At 42.9% G+C, this 20177-nt stretch overlaps 1 protein-coding gene across 3 annotated transcripts in view; it reads right to left on the reverse strand.

Annotated features, from left to right (window-relative positions):
- Window positions 1–72: 72 nt before the first annotated feature.
- The window catches only part of GNB4 (G protein subunit beta 4), a 30957-nt gene continuing 10852 nt past the window's right edge, over window positions 73–20177 (reverse strand). For all 3 annotated transcript variants that reach the window (XM_041405702.1, XM_041405704.1, XM_041405703.1), the window contains exons 2-10: window positions 15664–15763; window positions 11288–11326; window positions 10475–10581; window positions 9559–9622; window positions 8661–8823; window positions 8443–8509; window positions 8106–8307; window positions 6736–6952; window positions 73–4843 (exon numbers count right to left, since the gene is read on the reverse strand). In XM_041405702.1, coding sequence (XP_041261636.1) covers window positions 4737–4843; window positions 6736–6952; window positions 8106–8307; window positions 8443–8509; window positions 8661–8823; window positions 9559–9622; window positions 10475–10581; window positions 11288–11326; window positions 15664–15720 — 1023 coding nt within the window. In that variant the 5' untranslated portion in view covers window positions 15721–15763 and the 3' untranslated portion in view covers window positions 73–4736. The remainder of the gene's footprint in view (window positions 4844–6735; window positions 6953–8105; window positions 8308–8442; window positions 8510–8660; window positions 8824–9558; window positions 9623–10474; window positions 10582–11287; window positions 11327–15663; window positions 15764–20177) is intronic.

The following is a 20177-nucleotide window of genomic DNA, read 5'->3' on the forward strand; positions in this document are numbered from 1 at the left end:
CTCCAATCCCCACCCCAGGGACACTTGGAGGCCAGGGGCTGCTCTAATACAACACTGACAGCTGAGCCAGGCTGGTTAAAAGCACTTGTTTATTGGTTACAATATCAACTCATGGCAACATCTTTCACTGAGCCACTGTACAAATACAAAGAAAAAGATCCATCGTGGAAAAAAAAGCTATAAACAAAGTTCATAGCAAGTGATTTTTTTGTCACAGGGAAGTCTTTTTACAACAGCACTGTTAAAGAACAAATGGCACAAGTCCCTGGTTTTTAATAGCTTAAATAAAAGCTTTAAGACTGTTTCTGAATACATACATAATCCAAAGGCAGTGCAGAATCACTTCATAATTGGTAACATTACCAAAGTTTTCCAAAGTAGTCAGCAACAAGTAAAAACAAAAAAAAAAAGCTGATGAGAGATGCTGGGAACTAAAGGCAAAGTAAAATTAAGCATGTTTAGAAGCACTTTGCTTTGGACTCCTTTGGATGTAATATGTACTACAAGTGTTCAGATGCTTTTATTTAAAACAAACCAAAAAAAAAAAAAAAACCCACAAAGAGAGCACCATTGTGTAAGTAAAACAAAGGCTTGAAATACCTAAGACTATCCACCGAAGTCCATATTAGTTAAAACCTAAACATACTGTGTGGTATAAGAATGTCAGGCACATGTAATCTGTTATCAGTTATATCAATTAGTAACACTGTTCACACATTTACCATAACAACACTGCATTAACATTCTGCATGTATTTTACATAACCAGCAATTGGATAAAAGGCTCTGGTGCCTCTGAAGTGTAGGAGGAGTGTGACCAGCATGCATGCCAGAGTACTGGATACACAGTGCACCATCAACCCATGCTAAGTACTTGGACAGGAAATGCTATCTCAAAACCAGCCATTCTGCTACACAACCATTGATACCAACTAGTCCGATTAGCCAAAACTCTCACCAACATCTTAAAGCACAGCACTAAACCTAGTGGAGGTGACAGTGTCCCCAGAGAGGACAGACTACAACTCTGGGAATGTTTTCATTCCATCTTAAATAATTAATGTGAACTTCATCAAGGGATGAGCAGTTGGTTACACAACTGAAGGAAGGAGTCAACTACTTCCACCCCAGTGAGGACACACTGAGACCTGCTGCTGCTCCAGCTCAGCTTTGCCAAGGCAAGGTCAGGCCGTGTCCTGGGGCAGGAAAAGCCTCTTGAATACACGTTCCCTTTGGAGTGGTACAAATCCTGTCAAACCACGAGCTGTCGGCTCTGCCAGCACTGCCATGGATCTGCAGTTCAGCACAGCAGACAGCAGTGTTTGCAAGGAAAAGGGCTACAGACAGATGGAACCAGGCCCCATTGCTGAAGTGCATGAGCAAACATCAGCACGAAGCCACAGCAGCTTTCTGTGGTTTCCAGGATCTCAGAATGCTTTCTCCACCAATAAACAGCCATCCAAGGCTACATGGGAACAAGCCCAGGCTGGGCACTTGCCTGAAGGGAGAACTCTCTATTGGAAAGTTAGATCACATTAGAAAATGCTGACAAACTCTACCAGAATAAAATAAACCTTGTTACATCAAGCACATGGTTCTGCTTCCCAAGCCGTAACAGACTGCCTTTAGAAGAGAGGCTGGGCAAGAGCTGCTCTGCCACTGTTTGGCACAATGCTCTTGGTTACTCCAGTTCTGTAATGACACAACTTATTTCAAATTCAGCTAACGATGCAGTCTGGCTACAAACTTTTAAAGCCAGTGAAGATGTGCCCACTCATGCTGCAAGACCTGCTGCAAGTTTGCTGTCATTGGTGCACAAGCTGCACACTTGGGCCCACATCAACTGCAGGCACACACCAGTTTCTTTGAAATTCAAAGCCGGGGTAAAACCTATCAAGGGTCATTTTAATACCTTCCTTCTTTTAGGAGGAGTTTGAGCTTTTACCATAAAAGCCACCAGCACTTTAGCTGGGGCACTGACCTCGAGAGGTCCCTACCAGCCGTTTCAAGAAGGGAATGCCACAGCCAGAGTCGTTCTGTGGCATCACACAGTACCTGTGGTACTGAAATCTGCAGGCTTGAAAAACAACCCACAGCCAGGGCAGCAGTGGAACAGCAAACATCACCTGGGCAGATCTATCACAGGCTTCCACAGGCTCCAAAGCGCACCAGACGCCGGCTCCCCCGCGGTGCTCAGGCTTCTCCCAGTCTCGTGTGCTGACAGCAGAGCCCCTCAGACCTGGGTGAGCGAGGAGCAGAGGCAGGCACAGCTCTGTGATGCCGTTGGACACCTCAGCAAGTAGTTGGCATTCCTTAGGATTTATTTTAAAAGCAGCTGAATCCAAGAGGCAACAGCCATCCAACAATGACAGTGAAGTTATTTGCAGTAATACCTGTACAAGAGCCATTACCACTGTTACAGGCTACCTGAACTGGTAAGAAAAGTTATATACAGCTGTAAAATTGGTTTTGGAGTTTCACAAGTAGAAACCAGTTTTAATACCAGAATGTAAAAATGGCACCTGTTTCGGCAAAGGTGTTGACTAGGAAATTGGTTCAAAACACACTTCTATGGAAAAGAATTTTTTTAGAAAAAGAATATTTTCTTAAAATTCCTTAGTAACAAATTTCCAGAATGATTCACTCAAGGCAGCTGTGAGTTAAAAAAAATAATCAAGTGCACCACTAAAAAATAAACTGAGTCTGCAAGATCCCAAAGAGCTGCTCACTTAAGAGAGTTACAAGAATTCCATAACAGTTCTATAAATGCAGACAGATCACAAAGCAAAACACTGAAGAATTCCTGTGAGACACAATACAGTGGGATTTTGGTCCTACACCACAGGCTGCTGTTAGGAAATGTTCCTTCTCCAGTATAAGAAGCGCCTTTTTCTTATTTTAAAAGTGAATTTACTGTGATTGACTGGTACATTTATTGGCACCTTCACCATTACAGACATGGCGAGTTTACAGGCACAGTCTGGAAGTACTGAAATTTAGGATTAAAAAATGTCAAAAACTTGACCAAAGTCATCTCAGCCAGAAATCCATGTGGATGTACTACAGGATTCTGGGTCCTTCTCTTTCCTACCTGGCCCAGAGACACCCAGACTCCCCATCAGTTCCAATGACTGACGACTAACATCATCTTCCAACCTGGTGATTTAAAATTCAGGTTATCTTTAAATAGAGGAGCCAATAGACTTAATCCCCCATTCCAGAATAGCCACAGATAATCAGATTCCCAAGGGAACATCCACTGTGAGTGCAGACATGCTGCCAGGCACCAAAAAGTTAAGCAACCTCCCTGGGCAGTTTCAAATGGACATCAGTCACATGATTTTCCTGTCTCTGCACTGAACTGTACTTGGTGGCATTTCTAAGCAACTGACATCAAAATCAGAATCAAATCAGGAAAGGAGCAGAAATGGCTATTTACGGTGTTGGAGCTGCAGAACATCTGGCATCATGAAACCCCCATGGCACAGCCCTCAGTGAGCACACAAAACAAGCACACATCCTCAAGGTTATGCTGGAAGTTTTCAGGGGTCACACAGGTGCAGTTAAGTTACACAATTCCTTTGGTAATTCACACTGCACAGAACTCACAACAAGCACTTTTGGCTGTGGCGTGCTTTGGCAACCCCTGAATCTGGAAGGGAATTACAAGCAATTAACTGCAGAGTTCAATCCTCTTTAGGAATTTAAGCAAAGTCCTCCTGAATTTCTCAGTTGGTGTGGAATGAGCAATCTCTGCACACACTGCTCTGGGCTCTGAGCAGCAGCCAAGTCACTGTGAGTGCAGATCAGCTGGAGCTTGTGAGGAGCCAAACCCACACGTTTGGCCAGAGCCGAGCTGGCCACAGCACTCGGCCACTTGGCTTCTGTATCCACGGACTGCACGGAATAACTGATGCACAAACCTGCAGGGAGGAAGCTAAAATGTCTGGATTTACTTTATTTTCCAATTATTTCTGCTGTTGGTGCAAGTCTACACCTGGCATTAACTCCTTGGTGTCTGGAGGTCATGACTGCCAACAGATGAACCAGGAACCACTGGCTTGAAGGAAGAACCCCCCTGATCAAAAATAGGCAAGCAGGTCAAGAAGTGAGTGAATAAGGCGGTAGGTATTAACTGGGAGTCTCCAGGGCCTTTAAAAAAAATTCAAATGCCTTCCATTATAAAAAACACATACATACCATTGGCTTCACTTTATCTACAGTAAATTCACAAAAACATTTAAAACAGCAATCTAGTTCACCCACTACAAAACTCAGAAGTGACATCTCTGGTTAAAAGCAAAGCTATAAATGTAGTTCCATAAAAAATGCAAACATATTTCTTTACATACAGACAAATGTTACATGATTGGCTGCTATAATGTGTATATTCTGTTATGTACAAAAAAAAGTACAGGATTAGCAGACTGAGCACAAGCAAAAACCCTTCAAGGACAATCTAACCAAACCACCAATAACAAAAAGACTGGCTCTTAGTTTGTCGGTCACCATGATTATGTGTGCTGGCCCCTTTTAAAAAGTCAGTGATTTCTTCCCCCCTCCCCTATTTCTTCACTTGATTTTTTTTCTAGTTTACAGAAAGCCTTTTTGTGTAATAATCAGTGAATAGAAAAACTTCACCTGCAAATACAAGGTAGAAATGTTATTTCACAGCTATAGGCTGCAGCATTGATCTCTCCAGGTCTCAAATGGAGAATGTACATGTTTGGCTCCCAGTTAATTCCAGATTCTGAGAAAACTGTCCCAAGACCCTGTAGCTACAGCCATGCCGTCATCAGTAACACCTAAACAGCTGACACGGTTGTCATGGCCAGCCAGGACACCTAGAAAAGAAGAAGCAATGGAAGTTTAGTGTCTGCAAGATTTCAAGGACTTCAGTTGTTACTCTGCTCTCCCAAGAAAGCCTTAAGTGTACTAAAAAAGATGCAATGCAAGATCTTAAACCTCCTTTTTGTCTTTACTCTGAGGAACCACATAGACTGTAACAGCCTTATAAAAAAAACCCAACAATAAGGTATGTAAAAATATCTGCACACAATATTGCCTCCATTTTTCTTCTCTGCCCTTACGACTTCTTTCTGTTCCATAGATGTCTTCCTTAATCAGGCTCTCTGCTGGTTCTTCCCTGTTTTCTACAGTGCTGTGCACAATTTCAGCCATGGAGCACTCCCAAAATCCAGTGTGATGTCTCCTGCATTAACTACCTTGAGTTTCCCAAGTTTGGCAAACCCTAGGAATTACAAATCCCCCATATATTGTGACAAATGGAGAGCAGTGCTAGCCTGCCTCTCTTCTGCTTTGGTTCTGTTTTCTCTCTAAGTCTTCTTGCCCTTGTCTGCTCTCCCAAGGTTCCTATCCAGGTGTAGCAGAACTAAGGAAAAGGATTTATTTTCAGTCTGAACAGCAGAACTGACGTTCAGAACTGAACCAGGCCCAAGCATTTAAGTTACTGTAAGAAGTGAGAATGAACTAGCTGTGCTATAAAACAAGCTGTGTCCTGACAAAAGTGATCCAAGGACCAGTAATTTCTACTTTCTCCCAACATCAGAGAATGCAAAGCCAAAAGACCCTGTGTCCTGACAAAAGTGACTGATCCAAGGACCAGTAATTTCTACTTTCTCCCAACATCAGAGAATGCAAAGCCAAAAGACTCCTGTTGCTACAGCTGCCTGCCATAATACAATGCAAAATACAATGCAAACGTGTAATTTTTCACTACTTAATTCCATACACTTCAGTGAAATACATTTTCTGTAGATGCAATTTTGGAGGGCATTCCTAAGCCTCAAGAGCTGGGATCTCCCAGCACGCAGATCTGTAAAGCCCAAGAAAGGCCTGTTCTCCTGACTCATTTACTGCTCACACCACGGAGATGGAACTGAAATGCAGTGCAACTTCTGGAAGACACAACCAAATTGTCCTAGACTGCCAAGCAATGTGTATTCTATTTGCCATCTGACAGAGGTGTGGCAGTTATCTTCTGTTAATTAGGCAGTTTTCCTTATCTCTTCCACAATCCATCCTCCCTCCAGGGAGGTATCATCTGTTAATGGGCCACTGAGTATCACTGCATGACTGATAAAATTACAGCATCCCACTGTGAGATGCCCCACCCAGAAGGAGGAACCAAGCATTCCTAACTGGATATAATCTGAGATTCTGGGACACCAGAACAGCCCTTCCACTGGATTTCCCAGCGGAGCAGCTGCCTTTTCCACTGGATCTTCAGAGGAAGACTACACCCTTCTACAGGATCACTGCTCCAACACAGCCACACCTGACACTGCAGGGGGACTGCAGCCACATTTCCAACTGAACTGCTACCAACACCCTGACCAACAGGGTGGCAGGTTGTATTCTGACTCAGTGTTGTTTTGATTTACTGCATTGTTTATCTTGTTTTTATTTTCTTCCCTAATAAAGAACTGTTATTCCTGCTCCCATATCTTTGCCTGAGAGCCCCCCTTAATTTCAAATGTATAACAACTCCGAGGAAGGAGGTTTACGTTTTCCATTTCAGGAGAGTCTCCTGCCTTCCTCAGCAGACACCTGTCTTTCCAAACCAAGACACAAATGCAATAAAAGGATGCCATTTCAAGAGAAAACAGCACTAAAAGGAATCAAGCAGATCCACACCACCAGCACCGGCAAGGCCCTGGCTCTGCGTTCTGCACGGATTTTGGCCGTGCGGGGCTGCCAACAGCCGAGTCCTCACCTGCCCTCTCCCCTTTGAGGGTGTCCCACACGTTGCAGTTGAAGTCGTCGTAGCCGGCGAGCAGGAGGCGCCCGCTCTTGGAGAAGGCGACGGAGGTGATGCCGCAGATGATGTTGTCGTGCGAGTACATCATCAGCTCCTGGTCCGCGCGCAGGTCGAACAGCCGGCACGTGGCGTCGTCGGAGCCGGTGGCGAACGCGTGGCCGTTGGGGAAAAACTGCGAGGTGGGAACAGACACAGGAGCTCAACACTGAAAATGTACACCGGTCATGGTCAGCTGAACAGCACAGGGTTGTTTTACTAGGCACAGGCAGAATGGGTTATTTTAAACGAGCGTCTGCATGTTGGAAAATGCACGTACACAGCTATGCAAGGGAACACCTCTGGAACAGCACCAGGGACACCTGAGTGACTGGAATTACAGCCAGGCAGTTCCTGTGTGTGCTGTAAGAGCAGTCACAGGGGATGCCACTGACTCCTACAAAATGAAGCAAACCCCAGCTCTGCACATCCTGGCTGAAGTGGAACACAGTGTTCCATCCTGAGCTGGTCAGCCAGGCCGGCTCAGCCAAGACAGAAGACTGCAAACAAGCAAGTCAATTTCCTAAAAAAATCTACTCCAAATGTGAGTTATTCTCTGAACAGCAATATTGATTGAAATGGGAATGGAGAGAGCCCAGCACATCTCAGGGTCCAGGTCTAAGTATAGGAACTACATTTTTGTACTGGTCATGTGTTTGGTATTTTCTCAGCCTTAACAATTTTTCATGTTTATCAAAAACAGATGCAGCTTCAACTTCGACTTCTTTCTCTATTTACCAGAGCCTGGATCTTGCAGATCAGAACATAGTGTTACTATGACAGAGGGGAAATATAATCCAGTTTCTAAATATTACCATTTTATTCCAGGGAATATTCAATATCAATACTGATTTTAATTGCCTTCCAGAATACTTCACTGAAAGCTCTTTTTGTTCAACAGAAAAACCTTAAGATGAGGATGCTTGGCTGTGTTGCACCCTCTCAGTATATTGCATTTATCTATAATTTTCAGTTTTTAACACATTGCCACACTCCAAAAAGCTTCTTTACTTCTTAAAAAAAGTCATGTCTCAGTTACTGAATAAAAACACAGGCGAAACTATTCCAGGAACAGCGCAGTGCATCACAGATAATGGCAATAATAATTCAGTTACAAAGTAGATTGTAAGTTATTACACAACCTTCTCCGTTACATACAATTTAACATTCTCTATCCCAACTAATTGATTTTAAATCAAGGCAGCTCACTAGACTCTAAGCTGAATTCATGCAAATGTAGCCTTTATCCTCCCCCTTTCTTCCCACGTGGAAAGAGGAGGATCACTTACACAAACTGCATTAATGTCTGACACATGCCCTGTGAACGACTGCCTGCACATCCCATCGCGGATATCCCAAAGCTTCGAGGAGGCATCGCAGGCGCCCGAGACAAAAGTCCTCATGTCTGGACTCAGGGAGAGGCTCATCACATCTCCAGTGTGCCCAGTGAACGTGGTGGTCTGCTGGCCAGTTTCAATATCCCACAAAGCACTGCAGATGAAGGTAACACAACGTCTGTCATTATTTCAGAGTTCAAATTTTAAATACAAATTAAGGCACTGGAGAGAAGAAAAAAAAAGGAAGAAAGAAGAAGTGGGGGAAGGCCAACTCAGCTCACAAACTCACCAAGTGGTGTCTCCTGAGCTAGTGACAATTTGGTTGTCATCTAGGAAGCGACAACAGGACAAGTATCCTAAAAACAAAACAGCTGTGTAAGGGTTTGACCCAGGAGCAATGACTGAAGGTTGAAATGCAAGAACAGCATCCAAGCTCTCCCCCACAAGCAGTGCCCTGCCCTGCAGGGCTGTTTCCCCGGCGCAGTAACAGCAGGCGAAGCAGCTGACCTGTGTGCCCCGGCAGCTCGCGGCTCACTCGCACGTTGCCCTCCCTGGTTTTCAGGTTGTAGATGGAGCAGATGTTGTCCAAGCCTCCGCAGGCCACGTAGTTGCCGGAGGGAGCGTAGGCACAGGTCATCACCCAGGAGGATCTCAGGGGGATGGCGTGCATCTGCAGAGACACTCCTGGGTCAGGGCACAAACACCAGGGCCACGGGGCACCCCCAGCACCAGTGTTGGGTTCACGACCCATCACAGGCAGCTCACTGCATTTTACACACCCACAGCTGCTGGGTGAGATACCAGCAGTATCTGCAGGGCAGATTTACACCTCTTCAGTATGTTATCTCATTGCAAAGCTATTGTGAACTGAAACATTCACAATCTTCGTTTATTCTAGTGAAGATTTCTCTGCCCAACTTTTTTACATCTTTAACTACAGGTTGTTAGACAGGATGGCTGTCCCCATGGAGACTGCATGGTTTACAGAAGAAAAGCTCCACTCCACACTACCTAAGCTTTTCCCTAACAGCTGCTTTTCTTCCTTCTCCCTCCTCTACCCTCAAACCCAAAGCACTCTTGTAAATTCTGAGGTTGTGTATTTCTATAATTCAAAAACCAAGTTTGTTTTAGAAGCAACAGCACACAGGCCCAGAGCTATGGCTAGTGCACTAGGCAAGTAAAAGTGAAAATGTTACATGTTATTATGTAATTAACTATTGCTTCAGAGACACAACCTACAACACATCACTAGTACTCAGCCAGCCATGAAAAGAACAAAAGAGATTGTCTGAATGAGAAAGACTACTTTAGATTTTTGACTTGCAGCCATAGTAAAAGACAGAACCAAGCTCATTCAAACACACAACTTATATATGAATTATTGATAAGGATTACAAATATCTACCTTATTTGTTGTATAACTATCCCAAATAATTAATTTTCCATCTTGAGAAGCACTGACTAGTAGCCTAAATAGGAACACAAAATAAAATATGTTAATATAAAGCAAACAAAAAAAATCTAAAAATAGACATACATCATGCATGATTGTCAAGAGATTCAGAAGTTTCATAATTTCTTTATTACCCTCTGCTTTTTCATTTTATTGATGGGGTGCATTTGTTGGGAAAAGTCTGCAAAGATCTACATCTCCATATCACCTGACTGAGGAATCCCATGGGGACTCATGACTGAAAATGAACACAAGCAAACAACTCACTAAAAACACATTTTATGAACTCTCTCCACAAGTGCTTTCATTATTCATGTAACTACACAGTTACACAAAAGCAAATAAGGAATTTAGGCAAAAATAAATATTGAGAAGAGATTCTAGATTAATTCCTCTCTGGAGGAGACAATACAGAGCAGAGCACAAGGCAGTGTTTACATCTCACCATCAGCTGCTCTAAAGGCAGCAAAACAAAACTCCAAGTTACTTTTCCCACTATGTACAAAATGATCTTCTTTTCAATGAAATAAAAATTTGTCAATGAAGTTATTAAATCCCTACCACAGAAATTACATAAATATCCAACATTTTGGAACACACAAAATCCGACATTCCAAAAAATATGCCTCATCACATACTCTTTCTTGCTTAAACAGACTCAAAAACTTAACTTAAAATTGAAAGAAGGAGAGAGCAAAATGCCTACGGCAAGAACAGGCAAAGTTCTCTGACCCCCCCCAGTGCTGGTCTGTGATCCCCTGCAAGGCACCAGCAGCACTCCACGGGGCCCCAGGGCCTGACATGAAACTGGAGGTGCCAGTGGGATCCCCAGGCTGTCCCTGGTGGGTCCAAGGCTCCCTGCACACACCTGGAGTCGGATCCCCAGTGCATGGCGTAGATTTTGGCTAAGTGACCTCTGAGCGTGCGCCGGGTTCGCATTTGGATTCGACCCACGGAGTCCAGACTTGTTGTGATCTAAAAATAAACAAAACAAACCCCTGAGATACTGGGAACTATTTTTAGTGCACACGGAAACAAAAATACATTTGAACTTTGATAGAATATTATCTATCTTGGCACACAACAAATCCATTAAAAAATAAGATACTGGTGTACACCCAGCAACGCCGACACAAACAGATTTTACAGAGACATAACACACTTCACAGTGGCTACAATGAAACTTCAGGAAGCTCTTTTAAAATACTTGTACATTATACTAAGACTACTTCAGATTATTCAATCTCAAAGTTTTCAATTTAATCAAATGAAATAAAATGCTGCAGTATTCACTACACTGTTACTTTTTAAAGCATGGTAGAACTTTATACGCAAAATAATTCTGTTTCCAAAAAACCTCTAAAAGATGTTTATTTAAATATTTCTAAATATATTTAACACAATAAACATACTCTACTTAAAAGGTAAACTGGAAGCAGGATCCATTATAATAGTGAGGGGGGGGGTTGACTGGCTGGGGTTTTTTCTGTTTTGTTTATTTGGGTTTTTTTAGTGGGGCTTTATACAGTTATTTAAAACTAGACAAACACACTGTACATTTCCAAAGGCTTCTTTCACTTTATTCTTTCAGTTACTGAACAGGAACATGCTAGAGTCACAAACTGATCTTTTTATTTTTTTATCTCTCAAGAAACAGCCTACACATAGAACAGAAACGTACCTGAGCAAGAGTTGTGTCACTACAGGCTTTCCTGGCATCCTGAAACAAAAAATGGAACAAGCTGAACTGGAAAGGCAACACTGAGCATCAACTGAGAGGGTCTAAAGGAAAAGTAACTCTTGAGCTAAATTTCAACGCACTCAAAGCCACACACCACCACCAACTGACACGCCAATATTCCTTCTGTCACCCTAATCTGTTTTATTGTGCAAGGAATCTAAAAAGCAATGGCACACAACGAGGGGTAGTGGAGGAAGAGGGACTTAAGAAAGGCCATGCCCCAGCAGCCTTTGAATCTCCCTTTCTACAGACTATGGGATTCAAAGGCATTTGGAGCCATCCTGAAGTCCCAGTGCCTACCCTTTTCCCTGTACTCCTTCCCTGGGGTGGATGTGCTCGCTCAGGGTGTGCTGAGCACAAGGCAAGAACTGATCCACCTGGAAAAGCAACCACATATTACACAGGATTAGCAAGCTCTGTGCCACATGAGGCTCTTGCACAAATTAACCCTCCTGCTGGCTGGGAGAGGCAGGATCTGGGAGCAGGACAGACAGCAGGATTACCACAGCTCAGTGATGATGTACTTGACACAAACTTAAGGGGAAAAATGGCCCAGTTACACCCTCACCCATTTCATGGAATGGGTGGTGCCCAGATCTCCACACAGACACTCCATGGTTTTTCCTTATCTCAGACTCTATGGACACAGGACTTGTTTCCTGCACATGATTCAACCTGACCTAGAAAACAGACTTGACTTCCATTTGCGTAATTCAGAGCCCCAGACTGAACCCCTGGCACAGGAGAGCTCCACTGAGCCTCACCTGCAGCACAGCCTGTGCAAGAGCTGGTTTTAGTCACAGCTGAGACTGCACTGCTCCCCTGAGCTCAGGGCCCCTTCCCAGGACACAGAACCAGGCATGGCAGCACCTCCTCCTGAGAAAATGGCTTAAACTGCCTTGAAGTCAGGCAGGAGCAGTGCAGCACAAACTGAAGTTAAAACCATCACCAGGAGCAGCCACAAAACCCCCTCAACTCCTGGAAATTTCTCCACCTCGTGCAACCACTGAAGCGGCCACCCAAAAACAATGGTGCCTCTTCACCAGCACTTTGTGTGTCCCTCCAAAGTTCAGTCTGTGCAGATTGGTCAGTCTGTCCCTCTGAGAGCAGGAACAGAAACATTTGCTTGCACATTTTGGAACTGCCTCAACACGATCAGGCTGGGATCCTCAAGCTTTTTCAAGCTCTTGCTTTAGAGTTACTTGACATCGCAACTTTATCATTTCTTAAGTGCATGTTTATTTTGACCACCCTTTATAGCTCTCCTCCCAAAAAGCAAGCCTGAGAGTAGATTAAGTCATCTCAACTTATTTTTATAATGTCTGAACTGTAGAAATATTTATAAAATGTTGACGTCTGGAATCAGGAGGGGTTTAAAATACCAGAGCAGCAAATCCCTTAGCACTAAGGACTTATTTCATCCACAGGAAGAAACACACTGGATTTTAAATGACTACTTGTTTAATTGTCCTGAAATAGTTGAAAATGTTCAACATAAAATGAATTCTGAATGCAGTCTGAATTAAACAAAGCATTTTTTTCTATTTAAGAGCAAGCTATTAGCAACTCCTATATTTGAGGCTGTCTAATATTTGACATACAATTGGCAAAATTGCAGGAAAAGGAGAGTTTCAACAGGCTATTTTAACTCTTACCTTGAAACTGTATTTCTACATATGCATCATCATAACATAATCATTAGTGTCAAAACATAAAAAAGCTCCTTTATGTAATTACAGATTTTTGTCAGTTCATGCAGCAAGACAATGCAAAATTTGTGAGAAAAATTTAAGTGCTTGATCAGTGTGCAGGCCCCAGACTTTCCCAGAGCACACTTCAGGTTGCAGTTCTCACCCCCAGCTACTTGTACTTTTTAAAATATACTGTTATTTGTCCAAAATTTCTGGTTTGAATGACACTGTGCCACGTAAGCAACACTTCTAAAAATCATTATCCTCAATCTCAGTTCTCACAGTGAGGACACACATATCACATGGGAACTTCATGACAGACAGAACTAGGAATTAACTTTAATCATCAAGTCATCTGACAGAAATCTGACAATTCATTGTTCAGCGTTCCACCTTCCTGCACTACAGATTCCTGCAGTCTCAGGCTGTGCATTGTCTGTGCACACACCAGAGCTCCAGCTGCACAGGGAGATGCCCACATCAACTAGATACTGCAAAAATAAAATTAGCAGTCATGAAACACTTATAAAATATTGCTGAAGTCCATTGGGGAATCAACAGCTCTGCAGCTTCTACACCTCAGGATGCTGCGAGGTACAACCTCATCTGGACCTCCCTTCTAGGCAAGACTGAATTCCATTGGGGAATCAACAGCTCTGCAGCTTCTACACCTCAGGATGCTGCGAGGTACAACCTCATCTGGACCTCCCTTCTAGGCACAAAGGGGATTTTCTGTGACTATACTGCTAGAGGAAATATCAGACAAAACCCATCAGCTGTCAACAACCAAGACAGAAAAATGGCAGCTATACATAAAACATCAAATGCTGCTAGTGACCTCATCTCTTTTTAGGAGCGCATCAAAAATAATTCCTGAAAATAATCATCCTGGCAGATATTCCTGACACTTAAAGCCTCTCATTTTTCAGATCCTGTATCTATCCTCTTACCCATCACAAACAAAAACTATGCAATGATTTAATAAGCAAGGTAAGTAGCCATCTCTATAAATATGAAATTGAATTATTTGGTCAGAAAGTTTCATGGACATTAAATCATCAGAAGCATTTTTAATTGTCTATGGATCTGAAGTTAGAATTAAGCACAAGGTATCCAAGCCTGCACCCAGATGCCAAGAGGCAATCTGTAAATGCCACTGCTGAGCCAAGGGACTCCAAAGGCAATCTAACCAGGGTTACTCAGGTACAGCTGATAGACCAGTTACAAGTTTGGGTGGTGGAGTTACAAAGGAAATGTTACATCGTCCTAAAGCCACACAATGGAGCCATTACCCAAGAGTCCATCAGACTTCTGTGCTCCAAAACCTAAAAAACAAGCAAACATTCCTGCAGCACAGTCTAAGCCCTCTAACTTGCCTGGTAGCTCTTTCCTCCCACAGTTTTGCATAAAACCAGACTCACTGATTACCAAGACTGAACAAAGACTTAACTGGCTCCCCTCAACATAACATCATGATAAAGTCTTTACACAGCATAAAGTCTTTACACAGAGAAGAACTGAAAAATTATGTACCCCATTTAGCAGTATAATTTTGTAATAAAGCTTAAGTTAGAATAAAAATAAAAAGTATTTTAAGCAAAAAATAATTTGTGTTCTCTACAGAGCTGGTGGAAGGAGCACACAGTGCCACAGCACTGCCTGATCCCCACCTTGGTTTCCACAGTGTGTGAGGTGAGAACAGGACACAGAGGCATCCCTGGATGGCCCAGAATGAGCAGCACCTGCCCCAGCACAGCCCTGACACACCAAGTGTGTTCAGCACACGGCTGACACCACCAGCAGCCTCACACCTCACAGGAGACACCACACAACAACTGCTGCCAGCACATGCCATGCTAAAAACAGCCTCTGTGCATGCAGCATATTCCAAGAAACCTGTACTCTTCACTTATAGGAATGTTTGCAAATACGCCACTCCCATATAAATCAGATTTATGAATGTTTCATGCTTTGAAAATTTTGATGAAAAACAGACTTTGAAGATCCTTATTATACTTTACTGAAAACTGCATCACTGACATATAAATGCATGTTGCAAAAGATTCCTGGAAAACTAACTTTGGGCATGACAGCTCATACTTGGTTTATCTTCACTGAGTAAATACAGCAGAAAAATAGCCTGTATGGGGGCATCAGCATTTAATAAAAATAAACTCAACAGGAAGCCAAGAACAGTGCTTGTAAAAATGACATCCACTCTGGAAGGCTCTCTCACACTCCCTGCTTTAACCTCAGGCTTCTCAGGGGTCACTTTTAGCCCAGGACCAAGCTCTTCTAAGACCCTGAAGCCAAACTTGTCATGCCTAGGTTCTACAAGTTTGCTGCTCCCTTCTGTTTCTAAAAACCCAGAACATAAAACTTGCAGAAACACATACTCCCCTAGTACCAAAACTCAGCAAACTTCAACAGGAAATAAAACATTTTGTTCAAGAAGTATTATGAATTTACTTCATTATACCAATGGCTTTTCCGATTTTTACTCAAATATTCTGAAAATATTTTAAACTCTACACAAGTTAAACAGGAACAAGTGACAGATCTTTACAGTTTGTTCGCATAAAGGAGGAGCTTTATCATGGAAAATAAGCAATTCACAATTCTTACTCTGATTTGGTTTCGCAGCTGCTCTGCCTCCTGCCGTAACTGCTCCAGCTCACTCATCTTCTCCAGCCTCTATTTCTCACGCTCCACTGGTGAAGAAAACCTGCCAAGAAGAGGGAAGAAAGAGATACTGAAAGTTATTTTTCTCCTCTTTAAAAACATAACAAAAAAAACCTAAGAATCTGTATATATTTTTTTATTCTGCTTTTAGAAAGGCTTCCAAACAGACACTGTCTTTAGTACACCGTGTTAATGAATTTGGCAAGACCTAAGTGATTTCAATTCCTGAATTACCACGAGAAGCAGAATTAAGTGAAGTCTATTTTGAATATAAAAGCAACTGTCAACAGAACCACCCACCGTACTTTATAAACCTGTTTTGTAGCAGCTCCCTGCTCCCCCGCCCAGAAATCTGTCAGTCTGTGGCCCAGGATGCAACACAGAGCAGAGGCTGCAGGTGCCCCCAGAATTCACCCCTGGGCTCACGGGGCTGTGACACAGGCACCTTGCACAGGACACCCAGGGCAGACCTGGTTTTAATTAAACGTTAAATTTTTGAATCCTAGACTACAGCTGAAATAACAGATCATCTCCACTTTTTTTCTCGTATTTTTTTTTCGGGCAAAATACAATGAACTTTTCATTTCAAAAGCACCCGCAGAGTGAGAAGGGATAGCAAAAACCAAACCCTCCCTAAAGCTGTGCTTGTGCTGACACAGCCCTCTGTTCCCTAAAGCAGTTGTCACCTGAATGAGCGCTCCAAGCAAACTTAATAAAAAGACAATTATTGTTAATAAGACCACATGCAGGCACACTTTCAGGTTAGTAAGTTTTTTTTTTTTTCAAATCAGATTTTTGTGTTTGATTTTTTTTCAGTGTGTTGAACAAAGTTTCCTCAGATCAATTTTCAGGTTTTTTATCTCCAGCACAGCAGTGCAGTCAAACACCACTAGAGACCTCTTAAATCTATTCACACACATGGAGACTTCAAAATCCTTGCAGTGAAAGCAACATCAGCAAGTAAATTGCTCACAGACAAGCCAGGCACTTATTTGTAATTTTTTCCTGACAGAAAATGCACACCAGAAAGGTGATGATGGTGGTCCCATGACATTAAATAAAAAGCCAAAACACTTCTAGCTTGTAGAAGAAGACAGACAAGTCAGACTACTGCTCACAGAATGAAAATTGAGGAAGGAAGGAAAAGAAGCAGGAAGAAGAACCTATTCAAAACGTTAGTCTATGTTTCCTATTTAGTTCACTGAAAAATGGCCAAAAACCAGAGAAAAAAAGGTCACAGTGTGTCTGGAAAGTTGTGGACCACAAGGGAAACCCCTTTATTTGGTCTGGCTATTGGTTCTCTGCAGTTCACTAGTGATGTGCTCTAAAACACAGACTCTGGAAAGGTTTTTTCCATCTATAAAACACCACACTCATAGATTTAAAAGAGTGAGAAGTTTTGGTTCAAAGCAATTTGTAATAAAATAATCATCCTTGGACTAACAGTTTATACAAGTGTTTGAGAGCTACAAAGTTTATTGCTTCTCAAGAAGAAAAGTATCTTCACTAATTATCCATCTACTTCCTTTCAATCTCTGTGCTTCCCACAGTTATTGCTTCAAGTCCATTGCAGAACCAACTTACAAACACACATTAAGTTGGATCACATCCCAATCAAAATACATCCCCATCAGTGAGAGGGTCAGTGACTCAGCTCTAACTAGTATTTCCAGCTACATGTAAGCAAACTGAGAGGTTCACACATTTCCCTTCTTTAAACCTGTGCTCTGTTCAACTACAAAGATGCTGTAATTCACATGGGAATTCTTGAGGATAGTTCTCCATTTCCTACTGTGCTCCTTTTCAACAGCCCAGACTATTTAACTCTGCTGAATGCACAGCAGGCATAACATACAAACCATCAACACTCATGTCCAATTTTAAAGATTAAGCATTAAAAACATGACTTTAGCACACACATTAATCACATACCTTTATAGGCTATCGAGTTTAATTACAACCTTAATGCCTTTAATGGGGATACCTCTATGAAACACAGCTCCCCTTTCAGTTCTGACAGTGCCAAATTAACCTTTTCAGTATGATTTCCCCTTTTTATTCTAGAACCTACTCAAAGGTAACACAGACAAAACAATGGTCTCAAAGGTCTGAAGCCAGCCAGCCAATGCTTAGTAGTCTAGTGTGCTATTTTTAACAGGAGATGAAGATTCCTAACAGGGAAGTTGATGAATCTCTAATTTTCTGGGAAGGGACGTCAGCTTCTGCCCTGTGCTGTGCCACACACTTCAGTGCTCTGCAGACAGTCACTTCAAATTCTCACTGAGAATTACCAATCATAAAGAAAGTGACATTACTCACAACTGGAAGCATGCATGGCCAGTCACAAGCACACCAAGATAGGGTATTTTTCTATTCATAAGTAAAGCTGTGAGCAGAGTTGAGAACGGGCTGTAGCACTGCACTGGCATTCACAGACCATCAGTGGCAATTCTGCACATAATGTTAATGTTAATTAATGTCATTCATCTCAGCACTGTTCACCACTAATGCCATTTCTGCACCAAGCTGCACCAGCAGCTCACAGCTGCTAAACTTCACAACTTTAAATTGTCTTACACTTCTCCAAGTTCCTACATGGACGAACTCCAGAAGCCTTCTCACTCACCCACATGTCTTTAGTTTAAAAATAATTCTGAAGTGAATAAAAGGATAATGATCCTTCGTATTTTTGAAAGAAACTTTTAGCAGTGGAAAAGCCCTAGCAGCAGCAGCAGCATGCCCTAAACCTGCAAAGCCTTCAGCATTACTGCTCAGCAGAAATGTGTCAGTGGTTCAAGGTCAAGCTACACCTCAACGAGCAGAGAGCTGCCTCCAAACCAGCACACACTTCCACAAAACCCAGGCTCACTTTAGACCCGGCTCACTCTAGCTTTAAGCATTGAAGTTCCTTTGCAGTACACAGCATTTGAACAACTAACTCTGAGATATTAAGCTATGTATAAACACCAAGATACCACAGTAAACAAAGTGCAGTTCAGCTATTAAATTGAAGTGTATCCAACAGTGTTGCACTGCCTGGCAGCAGCTCCCAATGCAAAGGCCTCTGTGTTCAGATCATCCCCCACCATTAAGTGTTCAGCAGAACTGGGAGAAAGATGCTTCCACTTGGGATTTTTCCTTTTTTTTCAAGCACTATTTTCATGTGCCCACAGGAAGCTACAGAAATTGAGTGGGTAGGGAGGAAGCTCTCACGGATGCACTTCCAGATTCACACTAACTCTGCAAGCAGCATCTCTGAACTCCTGTCAAACTCCTGTGGGAGCATCTTACTGATGTCACCAGACTCACAACTCCAACACAGGAAGATAAGCACATGCTTGGAAGCTTGGAACTCGTGGATGCATCTGTGTGTGTTTTAATACTTCTGATGCTCCAGCAGTACAGTTAAAGAGAGGTAGTTATGTGTAAAGACCATTACCCAGACTAGATTTACTTGCTGTAATATTGTCTCTAAGCCTACCAGTGAGGTGAGCAGTGAAGCACACAAGAACTCAGAACTGAGATGCTTGGCAGCACTGGCAAAGCAGAGGCTGCATCCTACAAACCTGTCCTGACTGCAGAGAAGCAAGACACCACCACAACCTTGAAGTGTGCTACCAGGCATCAGGTAAACAACTTGGGTTTCATCAGATTAAATGCTGGGACTGCTTTGGCGGGGCTTACAAGGATTGCCAAGAACAGAGGTGATCACTGTATTGCAGACTTTTCCTCATACAAATTACTGAAAACCTCAGTGGATTCATCACCAACCCATACTAGGTTACAGAGGACGATGCCTGTTCACTCTCCCCTCCAAGATCAAAATACCACAGCCTGGAAGGAGTGCAGCTTCACAGCCTGGAAAAATCTTTATTCCAAATATGAATTTCCCCAGGAGCCCAACTGTATCTTGCTTGGTCATATACTCAGCAAAGCCATCAGCTCTTGTACTGGTAGAAAGAGTGAGTGAGGATTCCTCCTGCCATCTCAGGAGACTAGGGCTAATGTGATGCCTACTTCCCTGACTTATTCACAGTTTTAATAAATGTTGAATCAAACAAAAAATATTCTGAGTTTGCTCAGATGCAGAATACTCATGGTATCTGCTTTTCAGCACTCAGAGGCAGCACCTCAGATGCCTCTCTTCAAATACAACTCACGATGTGCACGATGTACTATGAACAGTTCCACCTGCTGAGGCCTTGAGGGGAAGAGCAACAGGACAGGGAAGAACCTTTTAGCACCGTCTGGAGCCAGGGGTGCCACTGCAGGACACCCAAACCAGCAGGAAATGGAGCCAAGGAGCCGAGATGCTTCCATCAGAAGCAGCAGCACAGGGAGCCGATGAGAGCAGGGACGTGGTGCAGCCAGGGAGGCACATCCCTGCCCTCAGCCATTTGTAGGCTGAACTGCACCTCGGTGCAATTCCTCTCAGCAGACCTGTACAAGTGAATTTA

The sequence above is a fragment of the Onychostruthus taczanowskii genome, unplaced genomic scaffold (assembly GCF_017590055.1).
Source record: "Onychostruthus taczanowskii isolate IOZ18803 unplaced genomic scaffold, ASM1759005v1 scaffold24, whole genome shotgun sequence".
Taxonomy (NCBI): domain Eukaryota; kingdom Metazoa; phylum Chordata; class Aves; order Passeriformes; family Passeridae; genus Onychostruthus; species Onychostruthus taczanowskii.